Source organism: Octodon degus, unplaced genomic scaffold, assembly GCF_000260255.1.
Source record: "Octodon degus isolate 3935 unplaced genomic scaffold, OctDeg1.0 scaffold00001, whole genome shotgun sequence".
NCBI lineage: Eukaryota > Metazoa > Chordata > Mammalia > Rodentia > Octodontidae > Octodon > Octodon degus.
Window position 1 is genome coordinate 15691820 of NW_004524577.1, and position 20881 is coordinate 15712700.

Below are 20881 nucleotides of genomic sequence, written 5' to 3' on the forward strand. Positions count from 1 at the left end.
CTGGGCTATACGAAGCCTTGGAAGTAGCTTCACGTTTTGAATTTTATTGTATTGGTTTATATTGGTTGTGTTTCTATATAGTAATTTAGCTCTCTTGGTAGTTCTTTTTACTTTGTGTTTCTCCTCCTGGAAGACTTATCATGATAGAAAAAGGTCATTCTTACAGATGGAAAGCTTTATTAAATTTTTTATATGTACCCTTACACATTTTCTTAGTTTAAATCTTTTTTTTTTTTAATTTTTATTTGTGTGTGTGTGTGTGTGTGTGTGTGTGTGTGTGTGTGTGTGGTCAGCTCAGCCCAGCCCACCAAGGGGTGGGGCTGGCTGGCATGTGGTGCTGGGGGATTGAACCGCCGTCCCTGTGCTTTGCTTAGCTTAGCTTAGCTTAGCTTGTTCTAAGTAGATGCTTTAGACCACTGAGCCATCTCACCAGCCCCAATGTTTTTTATGATAGGTTTGAATTTTATTGGCATTTGAATTTTTAAATTTAAATTTAAATTTTTGCAGTACTAGGTGCTCTATCACTGAGCTATATCTCCAGCTCTTTTTACATTTAAATTTTTGAGGCAAGATCTTGCTAATCTTGTTCAGGTGGGACGTGAACATGGTGGTCTTTCTGCCTCAGCCTCCCAGAGTGCTGGGATTAAAAGTGTCCATGACCACACCCGGTTTTTAAAAATATTTAGAAATATTTAGTGTTTAAAAATATATAATATAGTAGTAGTGGTGGTGGTAGGGAGATGGTAGGGAGACAAATATACATGTGAAATAAACTCAGTATTTTAATAAAGTAAAAAATATATATATATAATATTTCTTTAAAATAGGTAAAGGAAGCTCATTTTACTGTTTACTTCCAATTTCTTATGGAAAAGAGACTCAGACATATCTTGTCATAAATAAATGCAATATTCCAAATTTTATAGTTTCTTTCCTCCCCCAGATTCAAAGAACTTTGATAAATATAAAATTAACATATATAAGTTAAATTACATATATTTCAGTGTGTGTGATTATATAACTATTAGTACTTTGTGGTTAAAATTATCAAATATGATTTATAGGTCAGAATAAAGAAGTGATATTTAAATTGTACTGAAATAGAAGCATGGCTTTTGCTAAGTTATTTTTATTTATTTTTTTCCCCTTGTGATAGAACAAGTCAGAAGCTTGCGACAAAGCACTATTGCCAAGCGTTCAAATGCTGCACCCTTAAGTAGCACAAAAAAAGCATCTGGGAAGACTGTGTCTGCCCCCAAGGCAGGGCCGAAGCCCCTGGAAAGATGCCAGGGTAAAGCGGAAGCCTGTGCATCACTGAAACCTGAGCACCAGAAGGAGAACAGGAGGAGCAGCCGCCACACCGGCCAGACTGAAGCGCCGCCCCAAGGGCTGGGGACTTTGAGTCACTCTTCAGGGTCATCTTGCCTTGAAGGGAGGGATGATGCAGGGTTGGACTCCAGGCCTAAGAGTACTAATCAGGGAGAAGCCAGTGTGCCATCTCACGGACTACATTGTCCACTTCTCTCAGAGACTTGTGTCCCAATCGAAGAAAAGAATGACGCTCTGAGGGAATGTAAAGTCAAGACTGTTAGTAGCCCATTGTTTAAGTTTTCAGATAAGGAGGAGGATGAGCAGGATGATTCCATTTCAGGTAGAATGGACGAGGCCATGGAAGAAAGGAGGGCAAAGGACAACCTTGAACAAGAATCAGAGGATATAGTAAAATTATCCCATGAGGATGACCAAATTATTGAGGAACCTGAATCATCTGCTGGTATTTCTGATGATGTTCCGAGTATAAATACAGATAGCACAGAAAAGAATCTTGGAGGGTTTTCTGGTTCAGTAGATGTAGTGACTGAATGTAATTTGGAACTAAATACTGTGGATGTTGATAAAGCTGAGAACTCCCTTCAGAGAAATAAGATGGAGCCACTGGATTATTGTGAAGGCACAGAATCTAGTGGTACACAGAGATTATTACGAGGCACTGAATTCAGTAAATCAGCATTAGAGGTGGTTGGTACTAATGCTTTTGACCCAGAAGATAGTGTAGAAAATGTTGTTTGCGATGTGCCTGACAAAAATTCAAAACAGTTGAATATTATTGAAAGTATCCAAATGGAGTCTCAGGAGACAGTAAACTTTGAGAATAATAGAAACAGCCAGTCAAGTAGTGTTTCTTATGTAGAGGCAAAAAACAAATCCAAACTCACAAAACCTATAACTCATTCTAAGCAAAAAGTGACTGCAGATACTCTAAAGAAAATGGTTACAGCAAAGCATGTGATGGCGCATAACAAAACTGATGTCAAAAGTGTGAGACGAAATGCTGAAGAGCCAGAATCCCAGCAGAATTTCCATAGATCAGTTAAGCTGAGGAAAAAAGTTGGTAAGGAAGCCAAGACTCAAACTTGTAATTCTGGGGTTAAGGCTGTGAAAAACCAGGCACATTCTGTATTCAAAAAAACATCACAGGATGAAAATTCAGTGCAGACTCCCAAGCCTTTAACTCATCCTTTGAGTGATAAACTCCTTCATGGTCATCCTGGTCCTGCACAGACGGGACACTCGTTACATTCCAGCCACAAACCGTGCCATAAGCCTCAGCAGCAGGCACCAGCGGCGAGGGTCACCAGTCATGGGAGAGAAGAGCCTGAACACCCTGGCCTTGAGCTCTGTAAGGAAGAGGATAAGGCGAAACTGAAAAGACCTGAGAAGAACCTGCAGCCTCGTCAGAGAAGAAGCAGCAGGAGTTTTTCTTTAGATGAGCCCCCGTTGTTCATTCCAGACAACATAGCTACTGTAAAAAGAGAAGGTTCAGACCATAGCTCCTTATTTGAAAGCAAATCCATGTGGGCTCCCAGCAAGCAGTGTGGGTTTTGCAAAAAACCACATGGCAACAGGTGTGTGTGCGTGCATATGATTGATGTGTACATTGAAGAGAAATTGTATCTTTGGAGGGTGGGTTTGGTCTGAGACCTTTTTGTAGAAAGAAATGATTTAATATGCAAAGACTTGCAAAAATCTTCATCAGTCCTGGATAACAATAGAAAAATGGAGCCGCTGGAATTCATAAGTGTGTCATCCTGTTATGTTTTTAAAAGCATAGTCTGATCAAAGCTGATAAATGTGGAGATGATTTGTCGTTGTGATCAGATAGTTAATTTATTTGCATTTAAATACAAAATCAAAACCTTTATGCAAATTTTGAAAATTGTTATGCTGTCTTGGGTACTGAATTTTAATTGGCTTGAGAACTAGTAATAAAATGTAAAGGTGATAATGGAAATTCTATTTTTCACTTGAAGTTTTTTTTTTTTTTAAGATGCACATTAAAGACAGTACTGTCATCTCAAAACTATCAAACTTGACCTTGTAATAAACTTTGATAACAAAAACAACTGTTTAATAACCCAGGAGAATTTGTATGTAACGTGAAATAGTGAAAATATGTATTACTTTTGAAATGTTTCATTGAATGCAAGAATTTCTTGTGAATTCAAATCTTTCAACATTTAAATTTAAGTGTTGATTTTTGCATTGCTTTTGATGATTTCTTAGGGTTCCATCTTGAATAGTTTCATGACATTGCCTTCTGCCTCTCAGTGTATTTCTTTATTTGCTAGCTTTAAGAGAAGGAAAACGAGATGAAATGGAATGTGCATCTACAAGACTGTTCTGATCAAGTGTTAATTTGCTGTTGGAACTTCTATCAACACTAATAAGATAAAAAGAAATAACTTGAACATTGATGTTAGAGACTTTTCTATCATTGTTAGATTACATAAAAATTGAAATCAAGATTTAGAGAGGGACAGTCTAGTAAAGGATTTCATAATACTTTATTTTGGTGGGGAGGGAGCAGTTAGGGAAAATGGGAGAAGTATAGGGTTGTTTCCTAAAATACAGCTTGTATGTCACAGGATTGTTCATTTATGATTTAGTCCAAACCCTAGTTTTAATGCCAAGCGTTACTCATAACAAAGTACAGTTCATTTTTAAATGGTCAGGTGACCCCTTTTGAATACAGTGCTGTATTTGTACCCCTCACATACTGCGCACAGCTTTTCATTTAGAAACCTTATTCAGTACTATAAAGTGAGCTTGTTATTTTTAGATCTAAGAGAATTAAGGTTTTTTTTTTTTTTTTTTTTTTCGGAACCGGTGATTGAACTCAGGCCCTTGTGCTTGCCAGGGAAGCACTTATTCCACTGAGCCATCTCCCCGGCCCCTGAGAATTAAGGTTTGAATGGTGCTGCTAAGTGCCCCTTTAATAAAAAAAGCCAGCCCCTTTCTGTCTGCTGAAATCTTCTAAACATCACATTGAAGTAGTTAGAGAAGTGGAAACCTTTAGCATCAACTATATTATACTGTAGCTTTTTATAGATACACTAGTGTTCTCACAGGCTATTCCTGAGGAATTTAACAAGACTTTTTTGCGGGGGGGATGTGGTCTCACTGTGTAGTCCACAGTAGCCTGGAACGTGCTTGGGTCCTCCTGCCCCAGCCTCCTCAGTGCTGGGATCATAGATGCTCACAATCATGCCTGGCCTAGTGGGCTATCACCGTCATGGGATATCATTCCACCACTGTTAGTAGTTTTTCAGATTTAGGTGTTTCATTTAAAAACATCTTTTTCTAACCTCATGCCAACTTTAGGATCTTTATAAAAGTAGTTTCATGGCTGCAAGTCTGGAAAATGACTTAGAATGTGAGATGTACAGAGTCTGGATAACAGACTGACACTAGACACAGCTTTGGAAGTGGCTTTCAGATTACTTTTATCCGTAAAGAAGCCCAAGTGATTAATAGTTCACTGCTACCTTATATTGGTAGACTGGGAATGTAGCCCAGTGGCATAAAAGCCTGCCTGGGAAGCACAAGGCCCTGAGTTTGATCCCAGTCCCCCCCCCCAAAAAAAAAAAAAAAGTGCAGATACTTTATATTAGCATGAATTATATTTGCTCAAAAACTGTACCTTTCACACAATATATAATTTCCTTATTTTAACTCACATGTATGGGTATTTATTAGCAAAGTAGATGTAATTTTAATCTTTTTATTTGATGCACTAGTCACATTGAAGGCTGCTGATGTAATATGCTACTGTTAGCCACTTGTGGACAGTTTTGCTTCTATAGACTTTAAGCTCTTTAGTATCTTGCATTTTGCCACTGGGGTTAGTTTCTTTATGATTCAGTTGGAAATTACATTTTGTAATACAGATGCTCATGGTGTAGCCAGATGTAATATTAACAGTTGACTTCTGTGTATTCTGACAGTATATACTAACTCTTTACTAAGCTATTTTGATTCCACTTTCCTGATTCAGCATTACTGCAAAACACATATTATTTTAAAAACTGGACTGTTTAACCCATTGCTCATTTTTTTAATATGTGAGTTTTAAAGTTTTTCACCTCAGTATTTGGCAATTTGAAATGAGCAAGTCTTAGCCATGCAGTTTTCTATTTTTTCCAGAAATACTTGCATGTTTTAATTTGCATTGTGCTTTCTTGGTCATGTTGTAGACTGGGTGACTTTATGTATTTATTGTGACAAGAGTCAAACTCAGGATCTTGGTGCTTGCCAGTAGGCACTGTGCTACCGAGCTGTATCTCCAGCCTGCATGACATTTTAAACACTAAATCTCAGCAAATTTCTTTCTTTCTTTCTTTCTTTCTTTCTTTCTTTCTTTCTTTCTTTCTTTCTTTCTTTCTTTCTTTTTTCTTTTTGCGGAACCGGGGATTGAACTCAGGACTTTGTGCTTGCCAGGGAAGCACTTATTCTACTGAGCCATCTCCCCAGCCCCTGTTATTTTTTTTAATGGTTTTTTTTAATATTTATTTATTTATTTATTTATTTGTGTGTGTGTGGCCAGCTTAGCCCACCAGGGGGCGGGGCTGGCTGGCATGTGGTGCTGGACGATTGAACCGCAGTCCCTTGTACTTTGCTAAGCTTGTTCTAGGTAGGTGCTTTAGACCACTGAGCCATCTCACCAGCCCCCTGGTTTTTTTTTTTTAAGGCCTTGAAAAACTCAAAAAATTCACAAAAAGAAATTTATTTCTGAAATAAATGGGTCTTGCTTTTTCTCAGAATTTTAAACATCTTATGAATAGTTTTGTCTGCAGGTTAAATTGTGAATACCCATTTAATGTTGGGTAGCATCCTTCCATCTCTGATATAGCGAGGACATACAGAGGCCCAGTCACATGGCCTGGGGTTATCATTGAGAACCCTATCTTGTGTCACATCTACAGCATTAAAGTTTGTGGCATGTATTTGTTAAGATCAGGAGTCTTTAAGAGTCACCTTTGTAGGTTTTTTTTGTTTGTTTGTTTTGGTTTTTTTGCGGAACCAGGGATTGAACTCAGGCCCCTGCGCTTGCCAGGGAAGCGCTTATTCCACTGAGCCATCTCCCCAGCCCACCTTTGTAGTTTTAAAAAACTAAGAATTTTCTAAACATATGTTTGGCTCTTGCCAAAGACAATGTAGATTTGAATTTGAAATTAGTTTTTGTTGTATAGTAGATCTAGTTTATTTTTATTTTTGTTTTATTTTATTTTATTTTTTAATGTATTTGGTACAGAGTCTTCCTATGCAGCTGAGACTCAGTGATCCTACTGTTTTCAGCCTCCCCAGTGCTGGGATTGTAGGCGTGCACCATGGTCTCAGTGGCCGCCGGCTCAGTCCTCTGGGGCTGGTGCCAGGGATTGAATCCCAGTCCTTGAGCTTGGCCTAAGCAGGTGCTTAGTTTTTTTGTTTTTAGCTTGTATGTGAACATGTAATGGAAGACAACACAAGTATTGTTACAATCTTCTGTTAACTGACCCAAAGCTATGCCCCACGTAACATTCATTTGTAGTCAGGTTTACTGTCTATAGTAGTTAACCTAAGGATATTTCCTTTCTTGGTAATCAGAAGTCCAAGGGCAGAGTCAGAAATGAGAGAGTACTTGTGAGCCAGCTCTCACTGTTCCAGTTAGGTCTCACTGCTCTGTCCCTCCCGTTTCCATAAGAGTAAAGGAGTGTCTTGGAAGGAAAAGGACATTTTTAACTTTGGCTAAAAGAGATTGTGGCACATCTCAGTGTCAGACTCAGAAATGAGCAGCATGTACATTTCTGGGTAATCAGTGCTATTTCAAAAGTGAATTTCACTTTCTTCTAGGTTATGCACATTGCCACTTTTCCTGATTTACCAGGAACTTTAAGTGCACTTTTTTTTTTTTTTTTTTTTTTTGGCGGAACCGGGGATTGAACTCAGGTCCATGCGCTTGCCAGGGAAGTGCTTATTCCACTGAGCCATCTCCCCGGCCCCTAAGTGCACTATTTTTACATTAAACTCAGTGTTATTTTGATAGTTTAGAGGTTTACTTTTCAGGCCTGAAATATGCGTGGGACATTTCCAAGAAGTCTTTGAACAAACCACAGCATAATAATTGATAAATGTTTAAAAAATGATAAAATGTTATGATCATAAAGACTAAAATAAAAGTTTGGAAACACTTTTTGCTTTGTAATTTGACATTTAAAATTGGATTTGGAACAGAAACATGGTCTGGGTTTTTACCGAAACCATTCCAGACTGACTTGGAAGAATGAATGATAGAGGTTTTTTTGTTTTCTTTTTTCAAACTCGGGACCTTGCACTTGCCAGGCAGGCACTTAAGCTGCTGAGCTACCACCCCAGCCCATTACAGAGTTTTGACTTGGAGAAGGACATCACTATTTGCTTTTTCCTTCAATATCTCAAAGCTGTTCATATTAGGTGGCTGCTTTCAAAAAATAATTCTTACAACTTTCCAACCTGAGGTGGAAGAATAGTAAAGCACCTGTATTGAAATAAGTTTTCCTGTTGGCTGGAATATTGGAATTGAAACAATATGAAGCCGTCAAAATTCTGAAGCCTAGAGGAACTTTGCCTTAACAAATACTACATTGTTTGAAAATCTTCATATTTGGCCTTGTGAATCCAAAGCATTTTGCATTTTTATTTTTCCAACCAAGTTCACTGTTGGAAGGATGGGTAACTGAAGGATAAGCAGCACTAGGGAGGCTTACAGGTGTTTAACTGAGTACATGATGCACCCTGAGAGCCCAGTGGTGGTTTGGCACACCGTCGACAGGCATAAAAGCAAGAAGAGAAGGGTATGCTGCTTAGGGACATGACTAGATACTGTGAAGGGTTAGTGTCCTGTCACTAACAGGACCTCTACTGGGTTTAGAGCTAGAGTTAGCCGTATCACTTAGTGATACCTTTAGCATCCTTCCTGTTGCACTAAAATTGTTCAAAGGCATTTGAGGCTGGCAAGTCACTACTGGGAAAGTCGGTATCACAAAATCCTTACATGTTTAGAGAACATACTTAAGGGCTATGGAGATAGCTCAGTGGCGTAAGCGTCTGGCTGGTGCAGACAAGGTCGAGTTCAGTCCCCTCCCTGTACCAAAAACAAAACAACATAGTTGAATCATTCAATCATGAATTGCTGGCCTGAAGAACAGAAAAGGTTCATGAATTTGTGAAGTGAGCTTTATAGCTTAATAGATTAATAATACGTGGGTTTTTTTCTTCTGTACATTACTATGTACGTATCTTGTAACTTTATGGAAAAGTTCTTAGTGTTAGGTTATTAGCTTTTTTAGGACCACAAATCTTGTGCTTCTGCACTTAGGTTATTTCTTAGTTAAAATGCAGTGAAGGGCAAACTTGCCACTCAGTCGATTATGCAAAATACGTGGACATTAGTAAGAACGTCCGCCCCCAAAACTTGATGAGAAGATTGCTCAGCTGAGCCTGTGTGACACTGTGACTGTACAATGACTTGAAGTTAGTTGATAAACAGTTTGAGAGGCTGTTTTTACTTCTGCTTGCTTTTTGTCATGTGACAGTTTTACATCAACAGTTCTTTTGTAGTTGTATATAGTTTCAGATTTTAGGTTATACAGGTATAACTTGATGTTCAAATTAGCACAGAAAATTTTCATCCCTTAAGAGAACTCACTTTATATAGACAATTCTGTATTTCCAGTGATCTGGATGGTGTTTTGTACCCCACCTCCACCCCCAGTATTTTCTTGCTTGTACCAGAAGGGAAATATTTGAATCTTTTTAAAAAATTTACAGATACTTTTAAAAAGATACAGAATTTTAAAGCAAGATAGGAAATTAACAGTGGTTATTATATTGTGTAGTTATTTTCAAAGTAGTTGCTCAGATTACTAGATATAGGCATGTAGGACTGATGAAGTCTGAAGGTTCCATTCTCAGAAGGTTCCTTGCAGGCTGTTCCATGTTGAACTTGCAGAATGGGTAGAGCTAGAAAATGGGCAAAATAACAAAATCACATTGAAAATTTAGTCTCAACATTAATTTTAAAAAAATAACCTGTTTCTGCTTTTGTTCTCAGGTTTATGGTTGGCTGTGGGAGATGTGATGACTGGTTTCATGGTGATTGTGTTGGACTAAGTCTTTCTCAAGCACAACAGATGGGAGAGGAAGATAAAGAATATGTGTGTGTAAAATGTTGTGCTGAAGAAGACAAAAAGACTGAAAGTTTAGATACAGATTATTTTGAAAATCAAGGTACAGTTGAAGTTCATAGTGAAGATAAAAAAATGGAATGTGAAAAACTTGGATTATCAAAGCACATGACGACAAATAACAAAACCAAATGTGCAGATGATACAGTGAAGCACAAGGTCAAAATTCTAAAACGGGTATGCTTTCCATTAACTACATTTTGTTACTTAGGACTGTATGAACCATGAAAATGTCAAGATTTGTTTTTTAGATTCCAGTGTTCTGGTATATATATTTAAATTTATTTTTTATAAAGATGTATTTATTTTTTATAAAGATGTATCTTGACTTTTATTTAAAGTTTGGTATTTTGAGTGAAACCACATCGTGATATATGCAGAGCATGAGACTTATTTCATGTCATTTATGCTAGTTTTATGTTGTAGTTTGGTATGTGAATTTTCTGAGATGAGGTGTGCCTGTGTGTGTGTTCCTGTGGTCTGAGATAAAAGTTGTGCTTGCTAACTGTCTTTAAAAATAGCTTTTCAGTTGCTTTGTAATCCTGACACTGAGATACTGAGGCAGGAAGAGTGCAAGATTGAACTCAGGGGCTGGGGAGATGACTCAGTAGAATAAGTGCTTCTCTGGCAAGGACACGGGCCTGAGTTCAATCCCCAGTTCCGGAAAAACAGAAAAACAAAACTGAGTTCAGTTTGGGCAAGTTGGTGACTTTAGACCCTGTCTCAAAAATAAGAAATTAGAAAATGGTCTGGGTGTGTAGCTCAATGATAAGGAATTAGCTTTGCCCCCAGTGCTGCTAACAAAAACTTTATTTTTTAAATTAAATTTTATTTTTTCCCATAAATTTATTGAGAAACAAATAGCAGTGAGACAGTTTCAAACCAAACTGGTAGGACAGTTTCAATAATTAACACATTGTATACATTCTTCCTAGTGGTTAATTGCTGTACAAGATGCAGACATGATATCCTACTTACAAACACCATTAGAACAAATCCCTCTATTCATTAAGAGAATGTAACTGTATATCGATCCTAGCCATTTGAATACACAGATACAAAATGGACATTCATCTGCATCCCCTTTTTGTTGTTAAGTTCTGTTATTTGAGTATTATAGGTGTGCAAACTCAGCAAAATACTCTAAAAGAGTTCAGTAGCCCATAATAGCATTGGGTCTTCTGCTTGACTGGCAATGTCAGAAATTATTGACCTGAGTCCCCCACAGCTCAACATAACAGCATGGCTTTACTTCTTATATTTCGTTTTTATACTTTTCTGCTGGATGGTTAAGAACAAGGTAAAGCAGGACCTATGCAACAAGAGTTGTAGCTTTTGGGTCTGATGAGGTCAGTGAAATCCCCTTAGGATTTTTCCTGAGATTAACAAAAACTTTAGACTGTAAATATTTGCCAGTTCTTTAGCCATTTGGCAGTGTTGTTTGCAGGTTGAAAGAGTTTTTGTTTTTGTGTTGGGTTTTTGATAAGGAAAGTAAATTTTCACTGTGTTCCTATATTTTCTTGAAAGTGTCCTAATTTTTCTCTTAAAATGTGAAGTCATAGAAAGTTGTTAGTTTTCCCTGGACTTAGATTTATGTTTTTACTATTGTGAAAGCATTTTTAAAATGGCTCAGGGGCTGGGGCTGCAGCTTAATGGTAGAGTGCGGTCTGCGAAGCCTGTGCAGGCTGGGTTTGCTCCTCAGCCTTACATACACATGCAGTGGAGCAGATGGTACATTTAGGCTTTAAGAAGAGGAGAGTGTAAAGGACACCCCATTTTATCTAATTACTCCCTTTTATTACCCACCCATGCTTTTTCTAACCCTTCACTGGTTATAGAGTCCTGTTGGGAAGGAAACACAGTGGGAACAAATGAATAAAAATAAACAAATACAGTTATCTAACAGACAGCATAAATTTAGAGTTTGGAAGAAGTTATAGGAGTCTTGTAATCAAAACTTACTTATTACTGTGCTCTACAACATTTCTAGGAAGAGAAGTTCTAATTCTCATTTGATCACATTATGAGAGAATGCGTTTTCACTTTCAGTAGATCTGATTATTAGACAGTTTTTCAATCTGAGCTAAAATTGCATCCCTGAAAAAGTAGTTTTCTGAAGCCTCTCTATTAAAACTAATTTTCTTACATGGTAAAGGTAGTTAGATTGCAGAAGGTGAGGTGAGAGCACGCCTGTGACCACCCAGGACTTGAGAGGCTGGGCAGGAGAATTGCTGCAAGGTCACCCTGGGCTACAAAGTGAGTTCAGGGCCAGCCTGAACTCAGAGCAGAACCATGTCTCAAAAAGACAAGAAAGAAAAAGTATGAGGTGGTTTTCTCCAGAGTCCTCCATTCTTTACAAATCGAATTCTTTCAGATTGTCCGTACATGACAAATCTGGGTTAAGTTTCAGGTTGGCACATCCTGAAAGCATACATTTTCTGCTTGCCAAGACTTTTAAAGAATCAGATTGTACCCAGCACTTCTAGGCTGAGGCAGGAGGATCGCTCAAATTTGAGCCCAGCCTGAGCTACAAAGTGAGTTCAAGGCCAGCCTGAACAGTGAGAACCTGTTTCAAAAAGACCAAATAAAATAAATAATCAGATTTTATCCTTATGATACTTTTTCTTGTTTGCTGATTTTCCTAGTATCAAAGTAATTGATAATAAGAACTTAAAATCTCTATTAAGAGTTTATATCAGGTCATTGGGAAACTTCTGTGGATCATTAACTCTTAATCATTACTTCTTTCTTTCTTTCTTTCTTTCTTTATTTATTTATTTATTTTGGCAGAACCGGGGATCAAACTCAGGCCCTTGTGCTTGCCAGGGAAGCACTTATCCTACAAAGCCATCTCCCTGGTCTCAATCATTACCTCTTATATACAGTTTGTTCAGCATTTAAAAATGAGTCATTGGGGGCCTGGGCCTAGCTCAGTCCTTTAAGTGGCTGCTTCCACAAAGCTGTCAGCCTCAGGTGGCTGGAGTTCGAACCTCACACCTCTCCCGCTGGCCAAAAGTGCCCTGAAGGCATTCAAGGAACAGAAAAAGAAAAATAAAATCCTTAAAAATGAGTCATTGTCTTGCCTGAAAAGACATTATAAGGTGTTAATGTTGTTAATATTTTGAGAAATTTCTCTGTCCAGTATCTATATCTAAAAAGCAGATCAGTCTGCTTTGGTAAATATGTGTACTTGCAAGTGATCATTATCTCCCTCCTCTTTTTATGGTGAACTGTTGACTGGATCTTTCTCAAGTTCCTTTATGACAAATGCTTTCTGTATGTCACTTTTTATCCTTGCATGTTTGTATCAAACTTTATTTTGAGTTTACTATGTGTTAAGCATGGTGCAATCAGACTTAATAGACATTGAAATGTGCTTCTGTACTGAAGGAAGTTTAGTTGGAGAGGTAAAAAACATGTAAAGAGACAATTACTAGATTTCTGTTCTAGAGAAAAGCATAACTGTTTTGAAACAACAATTTTAAGTCTGTGCACAATATTTTTCCTTCTGTCTTTCAAGCACATTGGTGTGATGTACTTAAATTTTCTCAAGTACCTCAGGATTCTAGTTTCAATCTCAGGGCACTTAAACACTGTTAAACACACTGAGGACTTCATTTATACATCTGTTGTCAGCAAGTGTGGCCTTACTTTCTTTAGAAATACATTAAAAAATAGTAAGTGCTTGTTTCTTCACAGTTTCTTTTTTTGTGTGTGTACAGCTAGCTAAGAACTGTTTATTACCTTACATCTAATTTTCTTTTTACTAACATTTTGGAAATATGATCAGTGTGTTACTTTTCCCTTTCTTTATGGCTGTTGCATATTCAAGTAGATTTTGAGTGATAATGGATCTTTCTTTACTAATAAGACCTATTGTACATCTTTTAAAAAACTTGTGTTTAATTTGCTAAAATATATTTTCTTCATATGTTGTAATACTAATTTGGTTTAAATTTTTTTTTAATCTATGTACTTCGTTTTTAATTTAGTTTTTAGAGGCAGGCTCTTGCTCTATAATTCAGAATGGCCTTGTGTTCTGTAGTATAGGCTGGTCTCAAACTCCAGATATTTCTACTGTTCAGCTTCTTGAACTACTGGCTTGCATCACCACACTTGGCATTTGTCCATGTGTTAGTGATGTTTGTTTTGTATTTAGAGAATATTTAGTAATTTTTAATGTTAATGAATTATGTACTGTTTTCCAGGAATCTCCTGAAGGCAAAAATTCATCAGACAGTAGAGATAATGAAATAAAAAAATGGCAACTAGCTCCTCTTCGAAAGATGGGACAACCAATTTTACCTCGGAGATCTTCAGAAGAAAAAAGTGAAAAAATACCAAAAGAGGCTACAAACACTATTTGCACAGCTTCAAAACCAGGCAGTGAGATTAATAGCAGTTGTTGTGTACTAATTTATTTATTTCTTGTTTTACACACAAATAGTTTACAGTAAATCCCTGACTTGTGAATGAGTTTCATTTCAGGAGAAAGTTTATAAGGCGAATTTGTTTGTAATGTGACAAAATGAGTTTTACACAGTAGACCTGTGAACATTACACAGTACATCTGTGGAAGTTCACAGCTTGAATGTTTGCAAGTCAGGAGACTTACTGTATTTTGGGAATTTTTTCTTTCTTCTTTTTTTTTTTTTTTTTTTGCGGAACTGGGGATTAAACTCAGGCCCTTGTGCTTGCCAGGGAAGCGCTTATTCCACTGAGCCATCTCCCTGGCCCTGGGGAAATTGTAAAATTAACAATTTAATGACATTAGTTGAGATGATGGGTCATTGTAATTAAAAGGAATTGCTCTGAATTCTGAGGAAGCAGTGTTGAACCTATGGCTTTGCCAAGACAGCACTAGGTCCTAAGTGAAGGCAAGCAGTAAGTTGAAAGTAAGCACTAGTGTGTTACTTCAGAGGTTGGGAAGCAAAAGCATGGTCCCAAGATAGCTACAGGAAGGGAGGGAGATTTGTTTTACATAGAAGGGGAGGTGGTGATCTCTGGAACTTGAAAGGATGTAGAGTTTTTGGAGGAGGATATAGGCGAGGGACACAGTAAATGTAAGCTTTGAGGGTTTGAGGGAGATAGAAGCCTGGCATTTATTGGAGGCTTACATCAGTGTAAAGGAATTGGAAATTAATGCATGAGAGAACAGTAGGTGAAGTGTAGAGAAGAGCTTTATTCTGAATCTAAAGAGAAACCTTCAGAGAATTTTACAGAGAGCAGTGGATCACTCTGGTTGCTCTATGAATACTGACCTATAGGAGGCAGGAGAAAAAACGCACCAGCTAAGATCTGAACCGGTGTCCTCTATAAGAAATAGTGATGGCAGGAGACAGTTGTACAAGGGAGGTACTGAGAAGTGCCAGGTTAAGATAGCTTGTACAGTGGAGTTGATACGGCTTGCTGGTGGGTTAGATGTAAGTAGATGAAAGAATCTTAGGGGATGTCTGGGTAAAATATTGGTGTTATTTTTTAGATGAAACAAAGATTAGGGGAGGAAAGCTGAAAAATTTTAGTCATTAAAACTTTGTTACACATCCAGGTGGAGATACTTGAGTACACCTTTGGGTGGTCAGTCTGTAGTTGGCAGAAACAGGACAAAAGAGGTGAGGTAGCTGTTAGGGAAGAGGAGAACTGAAAGACCAGGGTGACCCAGAGCCAGCTGAAGTTTTGTCAGCCTATCTGAATGTCTAATATAAATACAGACTGTTAAATCTGTTAGTAAAATACAGATAATGTCGTGGTATGGTGGTGCACGCTTATAAGCTCAGCACTTGGGGAACTGAAGCAAGAGGATTGCCACGAGTTGAAGGCCAGCCTGGGCTACAGTAGCGAAACCCTGTCTCAGAAATAGACAGACAAAACAGATCGTTCATGGATGACTAGAATGGTTTTAGTAGAGCAGTACGGACAAAAACCAATTACAGTAATTTATAGAAGAATGTAAAGGTAAGGAATGGAAAGTATTTCTTACAGGTAACTTTCCAGGAGTTCTGCTGTATAAGGCAACAGAAATGGTTTGTGGACCATATCATTTGCTAGAGGAATATATAGTCAAAGTATTCGTTAAAGAAGGTACTATGGCATGTGTGTTTCCCAAGTACTAGTAATCAAAGAAACCTTTTCTAGCATAATTTCTTGTCTTTATTAGAATCAGTTGATTGTAAAGCTGGACATGATGGCACACACTTGTAATACCCACACTAGGAAGGCGGAGGCAGGGAGGACCACAAGTTCAAGGCCAGCCTGAATAACGTAGCCAAGACTGTTGAAAAGGTCACTGCTGGATTGTCTGTACTATTACATTAGTTTATATATCCTTTTCTATGCCATTACTGTGCTATTTGCTTATTGGTACTCTGTTCGGTATCTTGAAGTTCAGATATTTTAATGCATTGAGCTTTGTTTTCTGCTCAGCATTGCTTTGGCCCTTTGGGAATATATTGTAGGTGTGTTCTTTTCTATTTTTATGAAAAGTGTTAAGTATTATATTGAATCTCTAGATTGTTTTGAGTAACATGGACATTTAACAGTATTTCAGTTCATGAATCTATGGGTTTTAGGGGGATCTTCAATTTGTTTCACTAGTGTTTTATACTTTTTGTCATAGAGATCATTTACTTCAGTGGTAGGTAGCTTTATTCTAGATAGCTATTTTTCTGTTTTGCAGCCATTGAGAATGGAATTGCATTCTTGATTTCACAGCAGTTTCATTTCATAAAATTTTTATTTCATAAAAAGCTATAGATTTTACATATTGATTTGATAGTTTGCAACCAATTATATTGATTCATTTATCGTTTCTAAAATGTTTCTAGTTACATCTTGAGACTGTCCACTGACCTCCTTTTTTATTTGGATGCCCTTTTATCTGACTGCTTTGGCCAGAATCTGAAAATTTTTGAGTATCTTATGTCAAAAATTTTCAGACTTGGGATTTTGGATTTAGGGATGGAATAGTGTATGTGATCAGATAGAAGAAGACTGATGCAGGAGGGTGGCCTTGATGATGGCGAGGTGTGTTATGAGCAGTTGTTTCTTCAATGAGATATGAGTGGCCAGATCAAATGACAGTAAAGTTGGAAAGCAACTGTTAACTGGTTTGAGAAGAGGAGAAAAAGGGTATGAAATAGGTGGTGTGAAAAGTGAAGGAGCACACTTGTCGGGAGATTTTAATGGAGCCGAAGGTTGAGTTACTTACTTGGTGTTTATGATTATAAATTTAAAACAAGATTTTTCAGTGTCAGTGTTTATTTATCTGCAGTTCTTTTCAGATGTTTGTAACCTGTTTGTATGAAGGATAAAAATAGGCATTCATCAAGGCTCTGAGATGGCTAGGTGAGAGAGAATAAAGGTCCTATGTGTACAAGGGAATAATAACTGTGTTGTACTAATTTAGGTTGGGTTTTAAGGGAAAAGTGAGGTGATAGAGATAGTAAAAATGATGGATTTAAGAATTACTGGAGTGCCAAGTAAATGAGAAATGCTTAATATTTGTTTAATCAGACAAATGCAAATTCAGAACTAAGAACTACAGTGAGATTGTCACCACATCCCAAGCAGGGAGACTGAAGGTAACAGTTACTGGTGAGGCTACAGAGGATGTGCACATTGTTGGTGGGACTGTGTACTATCACAGCCGTTATGGAAAGCAGTAGATATTCCCTTGATCTGGCAGTCCCACTCCTACTTACATATCTGAAGAAAATGAAATTAGTATGTTAAAGGGACAGGTGCACACCCACCTTCATGGTGGCATTGTTTACATTGGCTAAGAAAGTGTCCGCCAGGTGAATGTGGCATATGCACATAATTGAATAGTATTCTGCCCTAAAGAAGAGTACAGTCCTGTCATGTACTACAGCAGGGATGGAAGTGGATGCAATCTTACCCATGTTTGGAATCTAAAATCATTGATCAAAATAGAAGTTGAGAATAGAATGTTGATTTGTAGAGGCTGAGGAGAATAGGTTGTCGGAACACATAGGGAAATCTGATTAGTAGGCATTGAGTTGTTAGAAAGGCACAAAGTTCCTGTGTGCTGCTAGGCAGGAGGGGATTATGAGCAGCAGTAATGTTCTGTGTATTTCGAAAAACTAGAAGAAGGGATTTTAAATGTTTTTATCATTAACCAATGATCAATGTTGGAAGAGCTGTTTATGTTTGATCTGATATAATGGTACCTCATTAATATGTATAATGTTTGTTTTTATGTATTAATTAAAACTAAATTTAAACCCTAATCACATGGGAAATAATGTAAAGAATCAGTAGATGAGACCTCATTCTGTTAAAAAGCCTTTGTACAGCAAAAGAAATTAGCAACAGAGTGAAAAGACAGCCCACAGAGGGAAAAAGTTTCAGCCAGTTGTCCCTCACACAAGGGACTTACATCTAAAACATAAAGAACTGAAAAAAATTAGACCCCCTAAATTTAAAGACCCAATCCAAAAATGGGCATCTGAAATGAATGCACAGTTCTCAGATAAAGAAATGCGAAAGGCAAAAAATACATGAAAAAATGTTCAACTTCACTGGTCATTTGAGAGATGCAAATTAAAACAACATTGAGATTACATCTCACCCCAATAGAGTGGCTATCACCAAGAACTCAATAATAAATGCCGGAGGGGATGTGGGAAAGAGAAACCTTTCTCCACTGCTGGTGGGCATGTAAACCAGTGCAACCACTATAGAAGGCCGTATGGTTCCTCATAAAACCAGGTTTATCTCATTTGACCCAACTATTCTCTTTCTGGGTATCTTCAGGAAATTAAAAAATCATACCATAGCAATATATGCACACCCATCTTTATAGTAATGCAGTTTGTAATGACTAAGTCTGGGAAACAACCTATTGGCCATCAACTCAGAAATGGACTTTAAAAAGTCATCTTTTTCTATAGTGGAGTAATACTCAGCCATAAAGAAGGATAAACGTGACATTTCTAGGTAAATGGATGCAACTTGGGACTGTACTCTTAAGTGAAATAAAAATAAGACTCACATATGTAAATAATGTATTGTCTCCCTGGTATGAGAAACTGGAAGAATAAACAAACACCAAAATGTACACTAGATACTTTGAAATAGGAAGAAATTATTCAAAGGAAAGAGAAGGAAGAGGGCAAGGAAGGAGAGGAAAAGAAAAAAACTTGAGAAAAGAATAAAATAGAAACAAAGCTTGGTAAATAGGGGAATAGGGTTTGGAAAGAGGGGAGAAGATTGGGTAAAAAAGAAGAATGAAGCCAGGTGAGGAGGTGCATGCCTGTAATCCCAGCACTTGGGAGGCTAAGGCAGGAGGATTGTTTGGAGACCAGCGTGGACTACAAAATGAGCTCAAGGCGAACCTGAGCTGTAGAGTGAGACCGTGTCTAAAAAAAGAAAACAAGAAGAATCAAGATAGATCATTACAGATACAAATTTTCTGTTATGAGTATGATCATTATGTATGTCTAAAATGTACCACTAAAGGGAAAAATGACAAGAAAAACAAAATTTGTGAGATGAGAATAAATGAGTGAGTTTAAAATAAATGAGCTGAGGGGCCGGGGAGATGGCTCAGGAGGATAAGCGCTTGACTGGCAAACACTAGGATCTGAGTTCAATCCCCGGTTCCACCAAAAAAAATAAATATAAATAAATTTAGTTGTATACTAAAATAAATGAGCTGACATATACATGAATAGCATATTTCACACTGAGGCTTGGGAGATTTGTGAGAATTAGTAATGATACAAAAACAGATGACAAGCTTAATATTCAAATTGACATCAAATTAACTAGAAAAAGGACTTTCTATTTTTATAATTGTAGGGCCATTAAATGATCTTTTCACCTAGTACATTCAGGTCCTATTTTCTATTTAGCTTTCTGAAGTACGGATGGCTAGCAGATATGCATGAGAAGCAGTTCTGAATGACCATCATCTGAATTGGGGAAAAGTGGTTCACAGGTTATTCTTTTTTTTTTTTTTTTTGGAACTGGGGATTGAATTCAGGCCCTTGTGCTTGCCAGGCAAGCGCTTATTCTACTGAGCTGTCTCCCTGGCCCCCACAGGTTATTCTTGTAGTGCTGGAAATTGACCTTAAGGCCTTGCATACCAGGCAGGTGCTATACCACTAAGTTATGTCCCCAGCCCAGTTTATGGCTTTCTAATCGTCATTCATGTTCATTAGAATTTCAGTGTCAGGAATACTTCAGTGTAGAGTAGATTTTGATTTCAATAAGGACTATGCATAATTTTGACTATAAACTATGTTTTTGAAAATGGTACAGTGAGTTTTGGTGTTTGTTCACACAGGCACTCAGGAGAGGCAGGACGTGAAGAAGAAGAAAGCAGAACGAGGAGTGCCGTGTGTGCACCCTGCTGCTGCACCCGTGTCCAAGCCTTCTGCGGACCAGATCAGGCAGAGTGTCAGGCACTCCCTGAAGGACATTCTTATGAAAAGGTAGCACACAGTGTGACTGCAGAAGATCAGTAGCAGGCTTTATGTGCTCTAAAAATAATTGGATTGTTCTATTTTAAGACTTACAGACTCCAATTTGAAGGTACCAGAGGAAAAGGCGGCAAAAGTTGCCACAAAAATTGAGAAAGAGCTCTTCTCCTTTTTTCGGGACACAGATGCTAAATACAAGAACAAATACAGAAGTTTAATGTTCAATCTGAAAGATCCGAAAAACAATGTGAGCATGTTTTGTTTATGTCCATAGCTTTCACACTTTCAATTTTCCTATTTACATTGGGATGTAGAGTATGATAATATAGATGAATAATTTGTTAATTGAAACTATACTGTAGAATTCCTGTAGCTCTTGGTTTAGAACATGTTTTGTTCTGTGTGGTCAGGGGTATGGAACCCAGGGCATCACCTCTGCAAAGCATGCACTCAACCGTATCCCTAGTTGAGAGCAGTTACATGTGTCTAGTAACGTACGGTGTGTACTGATTCATGGGCCTGTACAGTACTGAGTGGTGTTCTGTAATGCTATTGAAATACTACTACTTTTACCCTGATTTATGTGAATTTTCTTTCCTTGATTCTTCTTCGTATAGTGCAGATTGTTTAAAAAATTCATGCATATATTTTCTTTAGAAATTAGGAAGCTGGGCCGGGGAGATGGCTCAGTAGAATAAGTGCTTCCCTGGCATGCACAAGGGCCTGAGTTCAATCCCTGGTTCCACAAAACAAACAAACAAACAAACAAACAAACAAACAAACAAAAAAACAGAAAGAAAGGAAAGGAATTAGGGAGCTGGGGAGATGGCTCAGTGGAATAAGCGCTTCCCTGGCAAGTGCAAGGGCCTGAGTTCAATCCCCGCTTCCACCAAA

The 20881-nt window shown here is 37.7% G+C and overlaps 1 protein-coding gene across 3 annotated transcripts in view; it reads left to right on the plus strand.

The window, feature by feature from the left end:
* Phf3 (PHD finger protein 3) overlaps window positions 1-20881 on the plus strand; it is an 83779-nt gene that overhangs the window by 47035 nt on the left and 15863 nt on the right. For 2 of the 3 annotated variants that reach the window (XM_023702140.1, XM_023702189.1), the window contains 5 exons: window positions 1157-2906; window positions 9410-9719; window positions 13751-13928; window positions 19852-19999; window positions 20078-20234. In XM_023702140.1, the coding sequence (XP_023557908.1) occupies window positions 1157-2906; window positions 9410-9719; window positions 13751-13928; window positions 19852-19999; window positions 20078-20234 (2543 nt within the window). The remainder of the gene's footprint in view (window positions 1-1156; window positions 2907-9409; window positions 9720-13750; window positions 13929-19851; window positions 20000-20077; window positions 20235-20881) is intronic. The other variant, XM_012513519.2, reaches the window with a different exon arrangement.